The following is a 22,978-nucleotide window of genomic DNA, read 5'->3' as shown; positions in this document are numbered from 1 at the left end:
GATGAGCTGTGTTACAGCTCCACCCTTGGAGTAACAGACATCCTCTGCCCCTATCTCCACGCCTTTTCCATCAGTCATCCACACACATACTTCCCAACCTCACAAACACAGCTGGAAGTAAAGCAAAGAGGGAACAGTTTTCCTATCCAAGCTTTCAGGAGGATGATTCACAAGAAATGAAAGCAAAGTGGGAGCTAGGACTGCTGAAATAGCAGCACAAGCAGTACTCACAGAAATCCTGGCAATAAAGATACATATTTTTTTCAATTGCAATAAATCCAAAAAAGTTTCTCAAGTTCCTGTCCATAAGGACTTTCTGTTTTATCTCCATTAAGTATTCTTGAGCACTGTTTGGTAATCAAACATCTTACATTAACTTTCTATGGTAAAAATGCCTTTTTACTCATTCAATCATTATTCATTGAGGCAAAGAACACAGATCCAATCTGAGTCACTGAGGCAGTTTTCATGGGACATTTCATGGGACATTTCATGTTATTCAAGCTGACTCATAAACTGACCAAGCTCCTTCTTGTTTGTCCCACTCAACTTCCACTGAGTAGCTGTTCCTGATGCTTACTGGTGAGAATCCGTCTGCTGATTTCCAGCTGGAATCGACTGCTAGTAAATTTATATATTATTCTAACTGCCAACATTGCTCTGTAGCATAGACAGCTCTTTTTATCTTTCTGCTCTTCACCACTACAATCACTCCTAGCAATACAGCCAGAAAAAGTGGTTTATAACCTTGCAGGTACTGGGTCTCATCTGCTATAAAAGACAAGATTTAAAATATTTTATTGTTTGATAAATCATAAAAGTAGGTAAGAATATAGGGAATTCTCTTTCCATGTCATAGTAGGAAACTTCCTTTGCTCCTGCTCCAAACTGAAAACACTTGTTCAGTAACTGGAATTACAATGTCCCTTTACAGTTTGAAGTCCTCTTCACCCACTAAACCGCAACAAAAATTATTATCTCTGTGCAGTAGCCAGTTTTGCATTGGTTCTGCTCTGGTTTTGTCTATAACACCTACTTCTTGAGACGATGTGGACAAGCATTTAACAAGCTGCTTAGCTACTGACAACTAACAATCAAAGATGGGGAGGTGCCACCAGTGACAGTCACACCATTTTTCACATGTGAATGTGAAAATACATGTGAAGCCACTTAGAATTAACATCTAAAAAAAAAAAAAAAAAAAAAAACAATTACACAATTCTATCTTTTCTCTCCTCTACTTGGCCATTAGGGCATCACTATAGCAGCCTCTCTGTTCAGCTAAGCCCGTGTGGCTATATAATCATAGACTCATAGAATGGTTTGGGTTGTAAGGGACCTTAAAGACCATCCAGTTCCAACCCCCTGGGATGGGGATTCCAGGGGTGGACTTCCAGGGACGGGGCATCCACAGCTTCTCTGGGCAACCTGTGCCAGGGCCTCACCGCCCTCTAAGTGATTAATTTCTTCCTTATATCTAATCTAAATCTACACTTTTTTAGCTTAAAACCATTACTCCTTTTCCTGTCACCACACTCCCTGACAGAGTCCCTTCCCAGCTTTCTCGTAGGCCCCCATTATGTACTAGAAGGCCACAGTGAGGTCTCCCTGAAGCCTTCTCTTCTCCAGGCTGAACAGCCCCAACTCCCTCACCTTGTCTTCATAGGAGAGGTGCTCCAGCCCCCCGATCATCCTCATGGCCCTCCTCTGGACTCATTTTAATACACACATGTCCTTGCTGGGGGCCCCAGGCCTGCACACAGTATTCCAGGTGGGGTCTTGTGAGAACAGAGCAGAGAGCTCCCTCAGCCTGCTGGCCACGCTGCTTTTCATAGAATCATAGAATATCCCGAGTCGGAAGGGACCCATAAGGATCATCAAGTCCAACTCCTGGCACTGCACAGGTCTGCCCAAAAGTTTAGACCATGTGACTAAGTGCACAGTCCAATCGCTTCTTAAATTCAGACAGGCTTGGTGCAGTGTCTACTTCTCCGGGAAGCCTCTTCCAGTGTGCGACCACCCTCTCGGTAAAGAACCTCTTCCTGATGTCCAGCCTAAACCTCCCCTGCCTCAGCTTAACACCGTTCCCGCAGGTCCCATCACTGGTGATTACAGAGAATAGGCCACCTGGCCCTCCACTCCCCCTCGTGAGGAAGTTGTAGACTGCAATGCGGTCTCCCCTCAGCCTCCTCTTCTCCAGGCTGAACAGGCCAAGTGACCTCAGCCGCTCCTCATACGTCTTCCCCTCTAGGCCCTTCACCATCTTCGTTGCCCTCCTCTGGACACTCTACAACAGTTTAATGTCCTTTTTGTACTGTGGTGCCCAGAACTGCACACAGTACTCGAGGTGAGGCCGCACCAGCGCAGAGAAGAGCGGGACAATCACTTCCCTCGACTGACCAGCAATGCTGTGCTTGATGCACCCCAGGATACGGTTGGCCCTCCTGGCTGCCAGGGCACACTGCTGGCTCATATTCAACTTGCTGTCAACCACAACCCCCAGATCCCTCTCTGCAGGGCTGCTCTCCAGCGTCTCGTCGCCCAGTCTGTACGTATAGCCACGGTTGCCCCATCCCAGGTGCAGGACCCGGCACTTGCTTTTGTTAAACTTCATGTGGTTGGTGATCACCCAGCTCTCCAATCTGTCCAGATCTCTCTGCAAGGCCTTTCCACCCTCAGCCGAGTCCACAGCTCTTCCAAGTTTGGTGTCGTCAGCAAATTTGGTCAAAACACCTTCTAGTCCTACATCCAAATCATTTATAAAAACATTGAAGAGGACTGGCCCTAAAATGGAGCCTTGAGGGACCCCACTGGTGACCGTCCGCCAGCCCGATGTGGCCCCATTTACCACAACCCTTTGAGCCCTGCCCGTCAGCCAATTGCTCAGCCATTGTATGATGGTTTTGTTTAGTTGTATGCTGGACATTTTGTCCAGTAGGATCCTATGGGAAACCATGTCAAAAGCTTTGCTGAAGTCCAAAAAGATCACATCAGCTGGTTTCCCTTGATTGACTAGATGGGTGATCTTATCATAAAAGGAAATCAAATTTGTTAGGCAGGACCTACCCCTCATGAACCCATGTTGGCTGGGACCAATGACTGCATTGTCCCCCAGGTGCGCTTCAATAACTTCAAGATCATCTTCTCCATAATTTTACCAGGCACTGACGTGAGACTGACAGGCCTGTAATTGCTAGGGTTTTCTTTCTTGCCCTTCTTGAAAATTGGCACAACATTTGCCAGCTTCCAGTCTACTGGGACATCTCCAGATTCCCAAGATCATTGAAAAATAATTGAGAGAGGTCCCGCGATGACATCAGCCAGCTCTTTAAGCACCCTGGGATGAATCCCATCCAGACCCATGGACTTGTATGGATCCAGGTGGAGCAGCAAATCCCACACATGTTCGGGGTCGGTTGGGAGTTTGTCATTCCCCTGTCGTGGTCCTCCAGCTCAGGGAACCCTGGGTCCCGAAGCCCATCATCAGTGTTGAAGACAGAGGCGAAGAAGGCATTAAACGTCTCTGCTTTGCCTGTGTCATTGTCTGTGAGGAAACCTTCCCCATCAAGTAGCAGACCTATGTTTTCTTTGGTTCTCCTTTTTCTGTTCACATATTTAAAAAAACCTTTTTTATTATCTCCCACAGACATGGCCGGCTTCAACTCTAGTTGGGCTTTGGCCACACAAATTTTCTCCCTGCAAACACGAACAGCATCCCTGTATTCCTTCCACGTCGCCTGACCCTCCTTCCAGCAGCCGTACACTTTCTTTTTTCGCCTAAGCTCCAGTAGAAGATCCCTGGTCATCCAGGCCGGCCTTCTGCCCCACCTGCTTGACTTCCGATATTTTGGAATTGCCTGATCTTGTGCTTTTGGGAGGCAGTGTTTAAAGACTGATCAGCACTGATACAGCCCAGGGTATGGTTGGCTTTCTGGGCTGCAAGCACACGTTGCCGTCTTGCGTTGAGTTTGTTATCAAACAACACCTCCAGGTCCTTCTCCACAGGACTGCTCTCAGTCATTTTCCATCCGGTCTGTATTTGTGCTTGGGATAAACACCAATGCACATGCAATGCCTCGTTTATTTGAAAAGTGGTATGTAAAAGTTGAAAGCAATTCACAAATGACACTTTACAGTCAAAAAGCAGATGGATTATCAGAGACCAAGAGAAAATCATAGTTTTCTTCAGCTTAACCTCAAACCTCAATAAACAATCCAAAATGTCACACAGGAAAGTCCCTGAGCATAAACAATATACTGGTGTATCATGTCCCGTGTATCATTTCCCATGTATCATTATCCCATGCTGTAGCTGTACAAAATGCTGTACAGCTTTGTCAGACAAGTAGACTGTGGATTCAGTGATTCATAAAACAGAAACCTTAGAACATCCAAAGTTTGTCAGTGTTATTTTTCTCTGCAGTGATGTCGCATTAATTACAGTATATAAACATATCATAGAAAACATAAGATCAATTCCTATGAAGAAATATAATCTTTCTCACAGCAGGTTTTATAAAGTTCCCGATGCATTCCAGAAATCAAACAGTTCAACAACTTCCCTTTGACCTTTATATCACTGATCAGTTGTGTTTCACTGGATGAGATTTTTCAAGCAATCCATCAGCAAATTTGTCAAACAATATTACAGCAATCTATTCATGCTCGTATTGGGTTGTTCATGACTAGAAAAGGGAACTTCCATAACTGCACTAACAGCATGTAACCATTTCTGCTTGTTACTTTGAAGTATACACAGATTGTCTTTATTCAAGACACAAAGATCTTTTATTCTATTTTTATTTCTATTTCTAGAAAGCTTTCACATTGCCTTTGTAGCACTTCGTAACTTTTAATAGTTAGAACATCTGGGAGTACCACTAACAACATTTCCATTGGATTATTCCTCTTCAACATTTTGCATGTGAGGAACACTTTAAAGAAAGTCTATATATACTTCTGTAACCCATATAGCTTTATAATATATCTCATACAATGGTGTATACTTGTAAGTCATCACCAACAAGTCATTCAGATCAACAAAAATTTTTTCTCTAATGGTCTTTACATCAGTATACTATATTGAAATCAGTACCTCAGAGAACGGTTGTAATGACAGACACATTATCATAAAATGTCAAAGCCTTTTGTTGTTGAAAATGCTTATTTCTGGACTTCTTATAGCTCATCTTATTCCTTTGGCAGAAGCCATCTGTTTTTAATGACTGGATTCGTCACTTTTACACTAAGCTCTCTTAAAGTCCTGAGTTATGAAAGCAGCATGATTTCTGGTCTGAGAAAACATGGGGGGGCAGCAGTCAGAGTCCCAAAGATAGAACAGGGAGGTGGTTTACATGCTGGATTCATTCCAAATTAATTATTTAAGGAATATGGCTGGCATACGAACAGTTGGCCCAAATGCTGAGAGACAAATTGGAGAAAGGAATGGGAGCTTCTTTAACCGTAAGAGGTAACAACTGGAGAACACAAAGACCACATTGAGCCAAAGCTGCAGAAGAGAAACATGATTGGGGCTGGGAAGAGAAGAAGATACACCTTGGAGTAATAAAAATGATGAGCAGAAACCATGGGAAAAAAGTACAGATGATGCTGGACAGCAGATACAGCCAGTGAAACAGTATACAAAGGAAACTGGTGTGGTTGCATCTTTTACCTAATGTGGATGGACTACAGAGAGGGGTCACTGTCCAGTCCTTGTGCCCTCCACAACCCACAGTCTCCTAGGAAAACATTACCACTTCTTTCTGAAAGATTCCCGCTCATCTCCCACCAGACAGTGGCCTGTTTGCTGTCAGTCCATGTGACAGTGCCTTTAGGAATCAGGATTACAGGCAATCAACTGCTGCCAAGCTGCCAGAAGCCTGTCTGATAATCCAGGCAGAGCCTGAAAGTTGTTGGCAATGTTTTATTTCATTTTAATTTATTTCATTTACTAAAATAAGTACTAGAACATATCATCTGCTTTTCCTAAGCATATGCAACTAAAATTATATGCTGCTTATAAGATTAACTCGCCACATAAACTATGATCTAAATCATAACTGTGGAAAGGAAATGAGACAGGATTTCTCAGTCTGTGGAAAAAATTTGAGTAAGCAACAGCTTGAAATTACCTTTCCTATGAGACTGCAGTTAAGCTTTCAAAAATGCTAAGGAACAAAAGCTTGAATAATCCTAATAATACATTTTTTCTTTTTTTCTTTTCTTTTTTTTTTCTTTTTTACATTCAGATGGCTTTTTTTTCTGCCCTTCTTCCTCCTTGTAACTGAAGACTGATTTGAAATGTTTAATGATGCTAGGGAAATATACAACATCCATAATCTGAAATATATATATATATATATATATGAACTGATCAGACGCAAAGATGTGGACAATGTGCCTTAAGGAATGTTGGAAAAGAGGGTTGCAAACTAATCTCTTTGCAACCCACTGCTGCATAAAAATGTGCTCCCAGGTATAGAAAAGGCATCCGTTTGCCTAAAAGAGAGGAGAAATTTATAAGGAGAAATTAAGACCAACTGTGATTTCTGAAGCACTTTTGGAATACTTGGCTGATGGGAATATCCTTCAAATGTTCTTGAGACGATAGAAATGGTATTCACAGATGTAGTTTTGGTAGTTAGACACAGATCTGTCAGCTTTTCTTTTGAAAGCAAAAAGCAATGGAAAAAAAAAAACACACAAAATATAACAGCTGAATAGATGGAAATTACATTCATTGGCTTGCCTGCAAAGCAAAAGGAACATTGCTTCACAAAATGTTTTTTCTCTGCCATTCCCCATCCACACTCTTTCATTCCCTTGAGAGCTGAATACCATTCTTGAGATCTGAGAGGGAGTTCTGTGTCATGCCCTACATATATGAGAAGGAGAAGGACAGAAAGGCTGATAGTTCCTGTAGTTATTAGGAAAAGGTTTTGGTTGAACAAATTGAGCTTTTTATTTATAGCTGACTGACACAGCTTCCATCTGTGCTAAGGGTTATACTTCTCATACAAAAAAGTCTGGCATATCTGAAATGCAGGACCTCGAGAAAACTTTTATCCTGTACACAGTATGTGAACAGGCTTATATTTGGCCACTAAGAAAATTTCATAAAAATAAATAAAATCCCTGGCTTTGGAAGACGTCCTAAAAAGTACAATGATCAGTCTTGCAATTTTTGAGGCATTCCCATTGCTGGGTAGTCATAAGTGGTGTACTCTAAGGACTGATACTGGGCCTAATGCTGTTTGACATCTTTAATTACCTGAATATTGGAGGCAGAACATACCCTCAGCAAGTCTACAGATGACATAAAACTGGGACAGTCATGCTGCCATCCAGAGGGACCTTGACAGGCTGGAGAAATGGGCTGACATGAACCTCATGAAGTTCTACCCAGAGAAGTACAAAGCTCTGCTCCAAGGGGGGAGCAACCCCAGGTACCAGCTCATGCTGGGGCAGATGATCTGGAATGCAGCTTCTCACTGGTGGTGGACGCCAAGTTTAATATGAGACAGCAGTGTGACCTTGGGACCAAGAAGGTCAACGGGCAACCTGGGCTGCATTAGGCGAAATATTGCCAGCAGGCGGAGAGAGGAAATCCTTCCCCTCTCTCCAGCACTGGTGAGGCTGCCCCTGGAGTGCTGGGCTCCCCAGTATAAGAGAGATATGGGCATACAGGAGAGAGTGCAGCCATGAAGATAATCAAGGGCCTGGAGCATCTCTCCTGTGAAAGAAAAAGCTGAGAGAGCTGGGACGGTTCAGCCTTGGAGAAGAGGAGGCTCAGGGAAGATCTCATCAATGTCTTACTGAAGGGAAGGTGTAAAGAGAACAGAAACAGGCTCTCTTCTTTCATGCCCAGTGCCAGGACAAGAGACAAACTGAAATACAGGAAATTCAACTTAAACATGAGAAAAAGCTTTTGCTCTAAAGATGGAATTACTTGCCCAGAAAGGTTACAGAGTCTCCATCATTGGAGATATTCTGATACCTGATGGGACACAGACCTGAACAACCTGTTGTAGTTGACCTTGCTGTGGGCAGGGGGGTTGGACTGGATCCTCCACAGAGATGCCTTCCAGCCTCAGCAGCTCTGGGAACCTCTGATTCCCCAGAGTGGCGTATTTAGATCTGCTATGTTTGCAATGACCTAGAAAATGCATCAAATCTAACCTTCAAGTTACAGCTCTTTTCAGCTTTTTATTCCACCTCACCCTGTAAGTGGTCCTTACAGGCACTCAGATCCTCCTGAACCATTGTGCATGTCCTGCCTGGAACCTGCTGAGAAAAATTCAAGTTGTTAAGGGGTAGAATTAGGAAAGAAGTTGGGAAGTTTTGCTTTCAAGGGAATGAAAGAACATTTGTTTAGAGTGCTCCCATCAAAGTGAGGACCTGAACCCATAGCTTATTTCTCTTTCAGCCACACAGCCCTACAAGCAGTCATGAAAATGATTAAAAAGGCCTCGGTCATCTTTGTTGTACCTTGCACGCACAGCTGGAGTTGGTATTGTTGGTATGTATCTGTTTGTGAACTGTTGATCCTGCTGAAGTCACAACGTAGCCAAAATTCACGTGTCCCACCATGCGGCTTATAAGAGTGATTTCTCAATTATCTCCCACTGTCATCATAACAGTAAACAACATCTGGTGTTGAGGCACGATCAGCCAGAGAAATGACTTCCTTACCACCAACTACCTACATTACTTCAGCCTCTTCTTTCTCCTGAAGGAAAGGCTGTGCCCACCACGTGCTCAGAAGACACCAGCCTGCCCCCCAGCTCATAGCAAGGCTCTCTGCAGTCCCTAGTGCTGTGCACACGCATGTGCCAGGTGAGCTGTTCCCTGAGCTAACCAGCAATCTGACTCGGCAATCAGAGGCAAGCCAGAGACCAAACAAAGCTCAGCAAGTTCGCTTTTCCTTGGAGAGCCTCTGAAAATCAGGAGTCCTCTTCTTCCCACGCACATTTCTCTCGCATGGAGTAGGGCCTGGAGACCTGCCCTCCTTGCAGCTGGGCTTGGGAAGCATTTGCTCTCCTGCCAGCTTTAACCATCGCAGACAGAGCAGGCTGTGGCCAAGCTTCATTCCTTAATGGCTTCCTGGTCAGTGGGCAGTTTCTGATCTGGCACATCAGTTGCCATGTGTCCTTAATATACACCCAAAAGTAATTTGGATCCTTGGCAAAAGACACCCCCAGCTTCATGTCTGGGTAATCCCAAACCTGAAGCTGCCCTAAATTGTAACCCTGACTGATCCCAACTCATGCTCCTCCCTTCACTTCTCATCCCTCTGAGGGCTGTCATGTTCTTTGATTTCTGCCCAAAGGGACTGAGAAGGAATCAGACTTTCTGCTATTTCCAGACTTTGGGAAGGAAAGTCATCCCAGCAATCTCCAGGGAAAAATATCTTTGGGAAGGGAAGTGTGGCTTGATCGAGAAGAGGCAAGCGCCTCCTCTTCTCCCAAGACATCAGGTCTGGATGCACAACATATTTACCTGACTCCTTATGGACAGCAATTCAATCACAGGCAGGGACTCTGCAATGCATAGAAACTGTACAGTTAGGATAGAAAACACAGTTGCACATTTTGAATATGAAAAATCCTATTATCCTACGTGCAAACATTGCAGGATCACCATGGGAGGTGAAAATCAGCCCTATCTATATCCATTGATCCTATTTTCCTAGAGGAAAATGTCCAAGAAATGAGTCAAGAGTATTCTGTGCCAATGTATTGGCACAGAATTCAATAGCAAGAGTGCTCTGTGCCATTTAAATGTCTGCACTCAACTTTGAAGGTAGCCTTCAGTGAGGTACTGACAAAAAGTTAGCAGCGTCTGTAATAAATATTAAAGGAGAAAAAAAAATGTGTTTTTACATGGTGACAGTCTCTAAGGGCCAGGGCGTGGTGCAAGGGAAATGTGGTAGCACTTGTTAAACAACAGTTCTTAGGCTTTTCCTTGCTCTGGCTGTAGGATTTTCTGGGGCAGGGTAAGCTGTGTTTCCCTCACCTGTTCTCTCCCATATGACCCTGCCTTGATGCAGGAACAAGACTAGCTATAGATAGTGCCAAATTTCTGTATTTACTTACAGATTTGGTTCTAATACTGAAAGAAGTCAACATAAGAAAGGGAAACAACCAAATCCACCTGATTCAGATGTTCATGGCTTCAGGAGTGTTCAGTTTCTGTTTCAATAGTGGACAACAGAAAATCATGTTTTACAGAATTTATATTTTTAATTCTCACACATAAGGTGGCTATGAGAGCCAGGACTCATCTGTTTTTATAGTCAGCAGATTGATTTATATCTATTCCACTTCAGCTTGATACTTAGGTCTCCCAAAAATGGCAGAAAAACACAGAACCAAAGGTCTTGTCATTTTTGGAAAGTTATATGTACATCCCCTAGAAAAGAGGACAAGTTTTAACGTTTCAGAATCAACATTATTTCTTAGTTCTCACAACACTTTAGAGTGGTTATCAAAGGAACAGAATGTTTCTAAGAGTAAAGTAAATATTTACTATATGCTGGTTTTATTATGTGTTATTGTCAATTTGTTGTACCTTGTACTGTTTCTGTCTTTGCATTGGTAAGCATTTCTGAGTTAAAAATATCAGTTGTATACATTCATTCTGTAGAACACTATTTTGTCCAGCTTCCCTATAGCGTGCCCTAAGAGCACGTCCTAAGTAGACTTCTGACAATGTTGCATTTAGTTTCACTGCCTGAAGTGCAATATGGAATATATCCCCCTTCTACTCTCTTTTATATATCAGAAATTTAATTTATTTGATAATTTTAATGAAAAAAAAAAAGTATTCTTTGCATTTGTAACGCCTTCTAGAGTTGAGTAACACAACCAATGTTGAGAGTCTTGAAATGTAAGCAGCTGAAATGGTAAAAGTCAGTTTTATTTGAATTAATATGTATATATTTAGATTGTTCAAATGACTGTGTTGAAGTTTCTAGCTTTAGTGGCATATGAATACTTTTTGAGACATTTGAGGCAGCTCTTCATTCCCATCTCTATGTATATTGCAGAAGTTGTTCTATTTCAAAAAGCAGAAGATCCATAAAAATATCTTAGGGAACTAATATAAAGTTCAGGCTATACCCATACCCCTACTGCTAATGCAACCCTATACATACAGTATTGAGTGTTTTCTTGTGAACTGGCGGAAGACTGTATTTAATAAATAAATAAATAACATTTCTACCTATGGATAAGGCATTACACTTTCAAACTTAAACAAAATGCCTGTGCAAACCTATGAACCTTTTAACAATTTTAGTTAAGGTCTCTAAAGCCTAAATACCAATGAATTTCCCTGGCATAAATCTCCAGGGTTGAAGATCTGCATTTTCTCCCATGTGCAGCTCTGATTATGTGATGCAAGGGGGTTAAACAGGGACAAATCCAACCCCTAATCATGATTCTATCAACCTGATTTAAAGCTCTTTGAAGTCATTATGAGTCATAAAATCCAGATTTCTTATAACAATCAGTGTTGCACAGTACATCTATAAGTTTTCTAGAATCAAAGATTATTAATAGTAATCTAAAAACACTTGCTGATTTACTGGAAGAGTTTCAGACATGCTCACTGCTAGGTACCTATCTGAGGTTACAGGTTTGAGCACTTTTTGCGCTGGAGTTCATACTGGACATATCAAGATGATATTTTGCCTATTTACTGTATTCTAAATTCCCCAGGCACAGAAATAAATGGGAGTATTCTAAAAATGATATGTTTGCTGCAAGTGTCCTCTATAGTAATACGTATTATATATCATACATTACATACAACAGAAGACTAAAAGTTCTCCCAACCTCTAATGCAGGCATTGGCTCACGTAACTGGGGAAGGGGAATTTTCCAGCAAATCAGTCATAAATCCAGACATGTTTTAAATCAATTGATGACTGGGCTCCCTATTCCCTTCCACTTAGTGTGTGTGGAGGGGGGAACAATTCCCATGTTTTTTCCTGTAAATCGCAAAGCATGCGGCAGTTTCAAGGAGCTCTGTGAAACCACAAGATCAACTAACAGATGGATGTAACAGTCTTGGGGGAGAGGAAGAGGGAAAACAAAACTGCCAGAAGCAATGTATAGCACCATTTATGTCACAGGGTGTGAGAGATGCTCTGTGTACTGCACACAGAAGCGGCACCGAGAAAGCTGGAGACCCTTGAACATGGAGAATACCAAGATGTCAGTGCCAGAGGAAGGATAAAGGGCTAAGAACCAAGTCCTTAAATAACTTTTTCAGTTATTTATTCCTATGCAATCTCCCCACCTTTATCTGTGAATGACCCATTACACTTGCAAACAGTAAGTAGTACGACAGTTAAATGAACAGTAGGGGAAATAAACACAACCCTGGCAAAAACACTTTCAAATTTGCTTTTTTAGAATAACTGCAATTTCAGACTCCATTCACACAAAAGTTTGTTTAAAACCCATACATGTGATCCAGATCCTCTTGTGTTAGATGCTACAGAATACTGAATGAGAAATACATTTTTTGTCAGCTTGAGAGGCAGGGGTGTTCATACAGAAGGGGCAACGTATATCAGCAGGGTGAGGTGGGGTGGGTTTGGGGAAGGAGGCAAGGGGTGGTAGACATTTGGATAAAGAGGAATTACAAATAAGTTTGTGAAGGAGGACAGTGAATTAATTTTGCAGCTATTTAAGTCTAGTACCTGCCATGTGTGATACGTTGGTCCCACATCTTGATGCATGATAAATATTGCTAAACTATGCTTGGAGTATAAGTGAATAAACAGCTCACCTAAGACGTGGAAAAGTATTTTTTTTCTACAAGTTTTTAAGACTTCCTTTTAAAGAGACATATCTTCTTCAGTCTACAATTAGTTAAAAATTGAAACACTCTAACATGTTTCTCCAAAATTCCCCACTGTGCCTACAAACAAGACAAATGGTCAATTGTCTTCTGTTATTCATACCTGTATTTAATATCACTTTTAGTGGAGAAAATCAGCTCAACACTCAATTAACACATAGCATTTCAGTAATAGCAGAATTGGGGAATTTCCACTGCCTTGTCCTACTGCCCTGCTCACCGCAGTAATTTGTGTACAGCACAGTTTGAGAGATTTTTTGTGTATAAAGTCACTACGGAAGGTAACACTGACCATTTTTTGCATTTCATCCTCTAATCTCAGGTTTAACTATTTAAAAATAAACACAAATATTTTGGTGTTGCCAGACATTCGTGAATCATTGCAAATACAGGTAAATATCCTGACAAAATCCTTCTGGCCATAGTGTTTCTTTCACCTCTTCTTGTTCAGAATGCTTTAAGGTTTCTGAAGGGTACAGAATACAGATTACTCATTGACTCTAATTTCACTTCAGTTGTTACTAGTATAATGAATTAACTCAAGTGGAGAAGACAATGGATGGTCATAGAAGACAAGTCCACTATATACAGACTCTATGTGAGTCTGAATGTCTTTTTAAGTACATAGCAGTTTCCATGTGAATTGGATGAGAAAGAGGAATTCAGAACATTCCAGGGCATTAGATAACCTTAACCTCACTGATAAACACAAGGAAAAAAGCACACGCACTCCTCTCAAACTGTTTCACTTTCCAGCTCCATTGTAGAAAGTTTCTATACAGCTTACAGTTCTGGGTTCTCTACCATGACACATATTCCTGTTACAGGTTTTGTTTGTTTGTTTGTTTGTTTTTCCCCAAACCATTTGCGTTAAAATATTCTCAATTTAGAAAATTGGCTTAGCAATGGCAATTTAAGTAAATTAAGACAATTTTTATTCAGTTCATACAAAACACTTGACTGAAGAACAGGAATTGAAAACAAAAGTAGCTGTGTAGTGTGTCTTTTCTTAATGAGGAGCTGCAGCCGTGTTTCCTGCATAATTTAGCAAGGAAATCACTTTGATTTTCTTTCTTCCAAATACCACTTTTTAAACACAAAGTCAGTTAATTTCAGTCTCAAATGTTGGCAAATACGTCTTTAGCTGTAAGATCTCAGAAACAGATTCCTGTCTTTCCTGGTAAAAGTCAAGCCCAGTTAGCAGTTCCACATCACGAACACGTGCCGAATGAGCCTGAACTCTTTCTTCAACCCATTCAGAAGGCAACCTGTTTTCCTGCCAAAACAAACAAGAACAATGTTCCAGCACTGGTCATTGTCTAACACAACCACCACACAAGAGAGTGCCTTTTATGGCATTAAAGGCCTTCAGTTTGTAAAACTTTTTTCAGTTTTTCCTAGACATCTTTGCAGCCTTGCTTTTACAGATCTCACTTACATAGTGGCAAAGGGATGTTCCCTCTCACCACTTCCAAAGTAACAAAGAAGCAAAATTATGCTGAAATGGCAAATATGGCTTTTAACTACAAAGTACATGTGAGTCTTATTTTAAACAACCAAGTCAGGATAGTTTTAGTTACTGTACAAATTAACTACAGTACTCAGGCTAGCCAAAAAACAGGTATATGAGAACCTTAACAAAGTCTTTACAGCAGCTTAGCCTTGATTGTTGGACAGCAATAATAATTGCTAGATAGACAGGGAAAAAATGGAAATATAAGCTCTAATCAATGCAATATAAGCACAATCAAATATGCTGAATTATTTACCTACAAAGTTTTTATGCAGATGATAATTTGCTTTTCTGTTACCAATATCTTCTTCTGACACAATTGTTCACAGTACACAATGAAAAATATGGAGTGCAATGATATTGAGGTTTTTTTGCTAAACTTTAGAAACAACAGATTAATTGCTAGAGTATAAAGGCTAATTCATAAAGATTATTTATTTTGTGCAGTCAACTCTGAGATGACAACACAGAAGTGGAGATACCCACGTTCTTTCTAAGCAATAAGCTTGTACCCATCTGGATTTATGAGTTCCAAATCACTAACTAAACAAACACAATTGCATTGCTTTGAAGGCTAGTTCAAGTCTGTACAGCTATACTTTTGTGTGGGAAGACTAACACAGACACTGAGCTAAGGAACCTTCTGCATCCCAGGGCTTATGGAATAGATATATTCCAATAATTGGTTCAGCAATACAAGTTATACTCCACTAATTTATTGTCATTGTTTGCTACAAAATGTGAGATTTGCACTCTTAGTGGAAAGCATATGTCTTCTTTAATTAAAGTATGTATTTCTGATTGTTAACTGTGAATTTCAACTGCAGAATGATCCATCTAAATGCCTGCTGTCTAATTTCTGACAAACATGGAACAAAGGACTGAAGGAATTCCTCTGGCTACGTTGAAGGGAGTAATATTCCAAGACCTCTGATACCTCCAGAGTAAGTTTATCCTGCAGCCTTCCATACAGATATTTCATCAAACTTGTTTGTTCTGCTGTTCTCAGCCCTTCTCACTCACCTGTCAGGTGACAGTATTTCCAAGTCCTCTTACCAAACCCTCTTTTATTCTTCTCGCTTGCTTCCAATCAGCTGGTTTGTTTCCTGCTGCTTCTCCTGGAGCTTCTTGCTCTCCTAGTCTTCATGATCTTTCAACTCATGCTCAGCTACTGGGAATGAATTTACTTAAATACTGGTCTAAATACTTTAGACAGCTAATGATTCTCCAGATAACTGTATCACACAGGGAATCAGTTCACAAAGCTTATTTGCACACGGAAACATGAAACTATACTTACAGCACAGCTTTCAGTGTTGTCAGGTTGATGAGGAATGACAAAAGACAGAGCATCCAAAGAGCCTGTGCAGTTCAGGGGAGTATAGGATTTGTTCTTGCAGCTAGTCAGAACCACAAAGTAATGGGTTGGGATAGGGATTTGTGTGTTGCTTACATGCCTATAAAACAAACATTAGTTAAGGGATTTATCTGGATATCAACTGTAAAAACCATTGATACCACTAGTATTTTATAGAATTCATCTCAGTACAGATCTTTCACTGTTATGACTTCTACTTTTCTTATGATTAAAATAAACAGCTTGGGGGATTCATAGTCTCAGTATCTGTTTCCTGAATAGCCAAACACGCATGGACTAGTCCTTTTGCTACAAGCAGTCCCACTGAAAATTACAGGATTGCTTATGTGCTCAACACTCTGCTTTGTCAAACTCAGAGATCTCTACATCTGGATGGGGCATGATAGAGCATCATATGTGCCCTTCATTACATTAAGCATTTCAACCACATGTAAATGAGCAGAAGAAGAGAGAAAAGAAGATCAGCATCTGATTCTTGTCAACAAGAAACGCCAGAATGATGAATTGTGGCTATATACCACCAGTTTAGGATACCTAATTCAAAATGTCTTTTCCTCCATTTACTGGTTATTTTGTTAGCATGGCCACTTCTGTATACAAACTTATGAGGAGCTTCCCAAATTTGCTGTATTTCTTCAAAATTTAACCAAACACCACCAGTGAAATCATTGTTCTGCTTACTATGACTGAATAGCATGCTGAATGGAACATGCTTGTTCAAAACTGTAGACAAAATTATGTGGTCGACTGTGTATTACGGCATTCTGCTTGGAAGGAAGTTCCAGTCTCTCCTCCCTTCCACCCTCCTACTTCATGGCAGGGTTGATTTTCCCATTCTCAAACCATTTTTGACAGATGTGGTATTAAGTCTAGCCTTGAATAAAACATCTCCAAAGACAGATTCAGCAGGACAGATTTCCAAGCATTTTTCTACTACGTAAGTGTCCTTACTGTCAAAAGGTATTTTCCCTATATTTGGAACAACCCAAGTTGTTTGCATATTCTGTTTTGGGTTATTTTGTCTGTTTGTTTGGTTTGGTTTTTGTTCTTTTCCCTTCTACTTTCACTACTCCCTAGTAATACTTGGTCTTTATCTTTTACAGAATTCTGTTTTATGAAAGCCAAGAGTACCTCTCAGGAATGTTACACATTACATACCCGGCTACATGAATGCATTGAACATGCAAAACTGGTCTTTGCTAAAACACAGTTTGAGAAAACAGGGAGAAACAACAAATACAGCAAAATACAACAAAATATAAACATACATACAAATACAACAAAACAAACATAGAAGCAAGAAAACTGCACTTAAGCACATCCTCCATACATTTAGATGTCATATATTCTTCCAGTATTTCCACTACAGAGGACAAAAAGTCTAAGCATAAACTTAGGAAGTAAATTGCTGGTCTGTATCTGTGCATATATGTACATAGTTACACATGTAACTGCAAAGCCTTTTTCTCTTTACTGGAACTTCAATTTCGACAGTATTGTACCTGCTTACAAGAGAATTTGCCACTGTATGAGCAACAGTGGATGTATCATTAGAAGGGGAAGACTCAGTTCTCCTTGACACTTGTTTTTTCATTCTCTCTGAAAAAAAGGCTTGTTTGGAGACAGCGGGAAATAGTCCAGAGTTTGACCTTTGGCTTTTCTGTATACTTACTGTGCAATTTCATCAACAGTGTCAACATGGCCATCATAATTGTAATCAAACACTGGTCCACTGATAACATTTACTCCATTCCTTTCTCTAGCATACTTCTGAAGAAGCACATTATGGAAATAGTCCCATATGTCTGCAATTAAAAAAAAAATACAAGCAGATTTAACTTTAAATTGGGGTTATTTCTGCACTAAAGAAGAAGAACACCTTGCCTTTTTATTTTTTGTTATAGATAGACAAGAAAAAAAATCCAAACTAAACTGTCCGTAAAATCAACTCTTGAAACAGAATTTGGATTTCATCACAAAGTACAGGCTGTCACTCACCATTCAGGGTAATGGTAAATGCTATTACACCTCTTGCAAGCTCCGTTGTACTACTGGAGACAATGCATTCATTATCAATTTGAAGACAAAGGTACAATTATAAAGCTGAAAGGCCATTTATTTCTGGCCTATCTGCTAGCACCCAAAAATGTGCCAATTAGTAGAATCCAAGATAATGGCTTTGAGAAAGGAATATTTACCACCTGAGAGTTAGCCTAACTCTACAGAACTCATGTCAAATATCACTAGGCAATTTGTCTTATTTCACAAATGTTATTTGAGCAAATATAATTTGTAGATTACAATCTACTAAGACTATTTGAATATTTGCAGTTATCAAGGAAAAAAAAAAAAAGAAAACATGGGTTTGGAGGGCTGGGAGGTACCCCCTATAGATTTATTCTTGTTTATGGCCTATAGTAACTTCTTGTAAGTTTAAATCTATTGTACAGTTTTCCTTGGAACACTGGATTTTCCATAATGTCTTTGATTTACTTGGAAGATTAAAGCCACTTAGGTTTTCTGGATCTCTATTTTTTATATGATGTGTGAATGAATAAATGATGTCTGAATGCATTAGAAAAGTAGTTACATCATAGAATCATAGAATGATTTGGATTGGAAGGGACCTCAAAGGCCATCTAGTTACAACCCCCTGCCATAGGCAGGGACACCTTCCACTAGACCAGGTTGCTCAAAGACCCATCCAACCTGGCCCTGAACACTTCCAAGGATGGAAGACTCGTTCTAATACTTCCATGTTCTTCTTGTGCTGGGGGCCCCAGAGCTGAATGCAGTGCTCCAGGTGGGGTCTCACAAGAGCAGAGCAGAGAGGCAGAATCACCTCCCTCGACCTGCTGACCACACTACTATTGATGCAGCCCAGTACACAGTTGGCTTTCCGGGCTGCAAGCGCACATTGCCGGCTCATGTCAAACTTCTCATCCACCACCTCCTCCTTGTCCCTCTCCTCAGGGTTGCTCTCAATCCATTCTCTGCCCAGCCTGTATTTGTGCTTGGGATTGGCCTGGCCTCAGCCCAGATCATTACTTTTACTTCAGTAATTTCTCTTTCTATTCTTTGTCTACGAGAATGAGCATAAGCCTAAAAGTAAAACAGGACAACAGGCATTTGTATAAATTCTAATCAATGATTATAAACAAATGCAAGTCAAGTTGGTTGGAAAGGGTTAATGTAGCTTACTGTACTTGTATAACAGAAATATCTGCCTGAAAGAAATATTCTACAGTATCTGGTTTGAGGTTCTGTTTGATGAAACGTCAGGTATCAGGGCACTGTTTACAAACTTTGTCCTGTCTTCCCTTGAGACCTTGCAAAAGAAAAGAAAATGTGCCATTTTCCTTCAACTCGAGCCTTTCCCCATGGGGATATTGTTCCACGAGTTCCATAGCTAGTACTTCATGTTATGTACACCTAAGCAGAGGACTATAAACATTAAAAAATTAGTTTGCGTAAGTGTATTGTAAAATTTCATACATCTATTTTTAAAAAGATTTAAATACATTTGCATGAGATCTGGATATACTGAAGGCCACGACTTAATGCTTTTAAGTCCTTGTCATAGCTATATCAAATCCACAATGTTAATTACAGAAAATTAATCAAAAATAATCAAAATCTTGGATCCTACCTCTGAAGGCTTCATACATGGGAACAATATTGCTGGTGAGTAAGGCATCATACTGTTCAAGAACAGATGAACTGAAGTCTACATAAAAGAACAAAGTATATATTAATGAAATGGTATACAAAGACCTATTTGATACATGCGTCACTATAAATTTCAGGTACATGTAATTAAATCACTTTACATTTCTTAACATTTAAATTTTCTGCTACTCCACAGGAGTCAGAACACAACACATGAAGCCATATACAAAGACACAGTTATGTCTGAACTATATTGGGCTAGATAGAAAGTTTCTGTCATAATTACGTCAAATACCAATGACAGTTTTGTGTTTTTTTTTTCACATGTAATATCTCAGAGAATAATTTTAATTTATTTGTTCGTGGAGTAGACTGGAAAGGAACTATTAGTGCATAAAGTCACTGTATTTATCACCTATTGTATTTTCCAGGCTATTCCGCTTTCATGAGATGTGTTTTCTTTTGATTTCATCTCTCTATGAAGCAAGTTCCCCAGAAAGAAAGTATCTTCCAAAGTATATTAATTTGTGTGGTACCTTTGTGATATGATTAAAAAGGCTCCGTGCCTATCTGATTCCTATCCATTTGTAACTGAAGCTGATATTTGAGCATCAGTGCATGATCCTCTCCAAAACTAATGTCTCCAAATTTGTTTCTACAACCTGTTCAATACAGTCATTACCAAATTTGTCAATAGAAAATGAATTTTCATACAGAGGAATAGGGGGAGCTCTTCACTCAAATCCTTTTACATCTTTCTGACCAGTTTTCATCACATTCAAGTTATTCCATTTTCTAAAGAAAAACGTAAATGTTCTAAGCTGAAAATATTTAGATACAAGTAACAGTTGTCTGGTTTTTGGTCAGTCTACAAACACTGGAAACCTTTTTCTGCCCAACATGCTGATCCAAAGAAGTTTGTTTTGGTGTTTGGGTATATGTTTAAACATAAACCCACATCCAGCTGATTAAGACTTTCTATGCTCCAGCTATAAAAAGTATCATGCTCACTGGGAGGATAGAGGAAACCGTATGTCAAGTTCAGCCCTTCTGGGTAGTCGGAACAATTTTGGCTATGAGCAACAGGGATTCTAACATCAGCCCGCAGACAGTCTGAAACAGTGGGAGGAAGAGAAGATGTGCTTTCCTGTGAAAAGGGAAAAAAAAGTATTACACCCACGGCTGTGGCTAACATAATGCTCTGTATGTTTTTAACTTTCTAGAATGGTCTTCATTGAATTTTCTCCTGTTTTCATAATGAATCAGGCCAATGCAAGTAATGGACACTGATGCTCTCTGCCAAGTGTTTTTCCTCTACTTCTGTTTGTAGGTAATTCAGTGAAATCCTTATGCAGCATAAGGATTAAAGCTGTATTAGCAAAAATAAGGTTATACCTTAGGCAAAAACAGGCGACACCTTTGTCTCATTCATCCCTTTTACAAATTTCTGGAAACACAAATATGATTTCACATCCTCCTGCAAAGCAGTTTATATATAAAGATGGCAATAACACCACACCTTAGCATCTGAGAATACTATCTCAATAATAACAGTCTGTGCCTTTGAAGAGTGAAAGTTAAATAAATTCAGGGTAAATTCAGCACATTTTACTGGCTAGCTTCACTAACTTCAACTGACTAATGTTAGCATACGCACTAGCTAATACCCGGCCAAAAGTCATTCTGACTAGTGTAATTGTTTCTATAGCCTTATATTATACAATAGCATTAAACAAAACATGAGAATGTGTATTTATGTATTTAACTACACTTTCTTTTTTCATACTTATTTACGTGTTATTTATTTTCATTTTGGTAAGAAGGGAACACATTTAATTTTTACACCTTTACATGAAGAAGTTAAACATCTAAATTGAATTTTAGCACATTGTAGATTTTGATTGGTTTAAACCAAGCAGAAAAAAAACAAAAATAAAGAAGTGGAAAGTTCCTCTCATGCCTCTTCACACTTCTTGATTTAATTTCTTTACTTACTTTCATGTGAATTTGTAACGATGCTCATATCACAGTCAGGTTATATATTAATGGAAAATACATATACGGCATGCAATGAAATACAAAATACAAAAGGCTGTTTTTGCCGTCTGAGAAGATAAACTGTCCTTGTTAAGCAAATGTAAATCCCAATACAAAACTGACACCCAATTCACTTCTGGAATTTGTCCTTTCTAGTGTTGAAATCAATCAGGCAAGGTTAACAGATCAGGTTCACTCTGAAGAAATTAACTTAATAATTAAGCTGTGATATTCAACAACAACTTTGATTTCTCCATGCTCCCTGAAAGAAAATATGAATCAAAGTAATAAGGGACAGAGTAAACATGCCAAGGACCGTCCTGAACAGAACTTCATTTTAATTCTCATTAAATATAGGGGTCACACCTATGTTATCCAAATACAGCAATGAATCTACTTTCAGACCTATATCATGATGCTGGGTTTTCAAGACCATTCATGTTTTCTCCAGCCTGAAGCCATGAGAATATCCCCCAACTCTTCCCTTATTATCTTATGTTACTTGAAGCTATCTATAAATATGAGCTGTAATACAGGTGCCATGGCAGGAAGACAGTGGTTTAGAGCTGTCTCATGTGCGTACTACATCCTGTATTTTCTGAAACACTCTCATACATTCAGAAAATGAAAGCTGCTCATGGCTGTTTACATTGGGCAACACAGGAGAAAATTTAACTGAAGAAATGAGAATTCATAATGAACATCATATGAACTCTCAAAATATTGAAAAAGCAACCACTCAAGAATATTTCAGCTTGCTTTTTCAAAGATCTACAAGTCAGGTGGTGAATAATATCTAAAGCTGCCAAGAGATGAGAATGGCTACCTATGTCACCTTTTAGTACAATGAGATCAACAGTTAGTGAAACCCAAGATTGCAAGCCTTATTTCTGATGCTCTATAAACTAATATACTCACTCTACCACCTCTCCATTCCTCTTCCTCAAAAGAGAGAAATTAGCTCTTTTTAAATAGGTAGTCTTTCGATAAGAATAGAAAGATTCTCAAAGAAGCTGTTGGAAGGGCTGATTTATTAAGAAATGAGGTCTTGACACTGACAACCACCTTCTCAAAACTTCAGAATCAGGCCAGGTTTAGCTGTTTGGCTCCTTGTCTTTAAGTTCAAAGAACCATAATGCCTCGTGAAGAATGCAATTACAACTGTAAAAAATAGCTTTGCCTACCACACCATGCATTACCTTTTCTGATGCAGGTTTTTGTCTTTTGACTAGTTCATAATTAACATTGAGAAGCATGAGATATTTGCATTACATGACAGACTTGAGCATCTGCTGTGGTCACATCAACTTCAGCCACTTCCAGGAATCTTTTTTCGGTAATCAAGAAGAAAAAATGCCAAACCACACAAAACAAAACTTCCATTATCCCAGTGCACTGAGCTGTAGTTCCAAAAAACTCAGTGACTTAGACATGTATCATTGCAGTTTTCATCATAAGATAGATTAGATTATTATACATTTTAATACATTCTTATAGTAAACTTAAAA

The 22,978-nt window shown here is 39.6% G+C and overlaps 1 protein-coding gene across 1 annotated transcript in view; it reads right to left on the bottom strand.

Annotated features, from left to right (window-relative positions):
• Positions 1 to 13,975: 13,975 nt before the first annotated feature.
• The window catches only part of ENPP3 (ectonucleotide pyrophosphatase/phosphodiesterase 3), a 42,049-nt gene continuing 33,046 nt past the window's right edge, over positions 13,976 to 22,978 (bottom strand). The window contains exons 21-25 of the mRNA XM_035538516.2: positions 20,445 to 20,580; positions 19,414 to 19,491; positions 17,437 to 17,569; positions 15,687 to 15,843; positions 13,976 to 14,149 (exon numbers count right to left, since the gene is read on the bottom strand). Of these exons, the coding sequence (XP_035394409.1) occupies positions 13,976 to 14,149; positions 15,687 to 15,843; positions 17,437 to 17,569; positions 19,414 to 19,491; positions 20,445 to 20,580 (678 nt within the window). The remainder of the gene's footprint in view (positions 14,150 to 15,686; positions 15,844 to 17,436; positions 17,570 to 19,413; positions 19,492 to 20,444; positions 20,581 to 22,978) is intronic.

This window comes from Cygnus atratus, chromosome 3 (genome assembly GCF_013377495.2).
Source record: "Cygnus atratus isolate AKBS03 ecotype Queensland, Australia chromosome 3, CAtr_DNAZoo_HiC_assembly, whole genome shotgun sequence".
Taxonomy (NCBI): domain Eukaryota; kingdom Metazoa; phylum Chordata; class Aves; order Anseriformes; family Anatidae; genus Cygnus; species Cygnus atratus.
Note: the sequence above shows the minus strand (reverse complement) of the source record. Positions and strands in the feature narration are given on the sequence as shown.